Source organism: Penaeus japonicus, unplaced genomic scaffold, assembly GCF_977035675.1.
Source record: "Penaeus japonicus unplaced genomic scaffold, GWHDUDI00000001_assembly GWHDUDI00001325, whole genome shotgun sequence".
NCBI classification, from domain to species: Eukaryota; Metazoa; Arthropoda; class Malacostraca; order Decapoda; family Penaeidae; genus Penaeus; species Penaeus japonicus.
In genome coordinates this window covers 17501-18644 of record NW_028235727.1, presented here as the reverse complement: position 1 = coordinate 18644, position 1144 = coordinate 17501, and the positions used below count along the sequence as shown (strand labels likewise).

Sequence of the window (1144 nt, the reverse complement as noted above, 5' to 3'; positions counted from 1 at the left end):
CCTTCTCTCTTGCCTTTGCCTTCTATGCCTCCCCCCTCCCTCCCCCCACTAACCCACCTAACTACTTCCCTCTTCTATAGTACTCACACAGTACTCATCCCCGCTACTCATCAAATTACTCATCTTAGTGACTCACACCGCACATCAAGCACAAAATACTCATCTCGATTACTCATCTCCGACCTCCGCTTACCACTTACTCATTTCCTTCACCTCCCGCCCTTCATAACCAAGCATTATTCACCTCACCCCTATCCGACTCAACTCCACGGAATTACTCATGTCCGTTACTCACCTTTACCATCAAGTACTCATCTCATCTCCCCATCTTACACCAAACCTCAAAAATATTCAAAGGTACTCACCTCCACCCAAAAGAAAATCCAACACATTACTCACCTCGCCCTCACCCCATTCCCACATAAATACTCATCTTCGTTACTCACCTCTCCCCAAAAGAAAATCATACACATTACTCACCTCGCCCTCACCCCATTCCCACATAAATACTCATCTCCGTTACTCACCTCTCCCCAAAAGAAAATCATACACATTACTCACCTCGCCCTCACCCCATTCCCACATAAATACTCATCTTCGTTACTCACCTCTCCCCAAAAGAAAATCATACACATTACTCACCTTGCCCTCACCCTCCCACCCCCTCATAAACACTCATCACCGTTACTCACCTCGCTCTCACCCCATTCCCACATAAATACTCATCTCCGTTACTCACCTCTCCCCAAAAGAAAATCATACACATTACTCACCTCGCCCTCACCCCATTCCCACATAAACACTCATCACCGTTACTCACCTCCACCCAAGCTAAAATCCTACACAATACTCACCTCGCCCTCACCCCCCCCAACCCCCTCATAAATACCCCCTCCCCCTCATAAACACTCATCCCCGTTACTCACCTCGAGCATGAGGTGCGTGAACTCCTCGTTGGAGAGAAAGGACGGCTTCCAGTCCTCTCGGATCTCGTGGCTCTGTGACCTCACCGAAATTTCTGGAAGGAAAGGAAAGGGAGATGAAATATAAAGAATGGATACGTAATTGGGGGGAGAGGGGGGGTGTATGATTATAATTATTGATGTGTAATTAGGAGATATGGAAAGTAAATGCAATTGGGGGG

At 47.4% G+C, this 1144-nt stretch overlaps 1 protein-coding gene across 1 annotated transcript in view; it reads right to left on the bottom strand.

Moving 5' to 3' along the window:
* Positions 1-899: 899 nt before the first annotated feature.
* Positions 900-1144, bottom strand: part of LOC122246055 (circadian locomoter output cycles protein kaput) — a 15428-nt gene continuing 15183 nt past the window's right edge. Inside the window, exon 3 of the mRNA XM_086535536.1 lies at positions 900-1018. Within this exon, the coding sequence (XP_086391662.1) occupies positions 900-1018 (119 nt within the window). The remainder of the gene's footprint in view (positions 1019-1144) is intronic.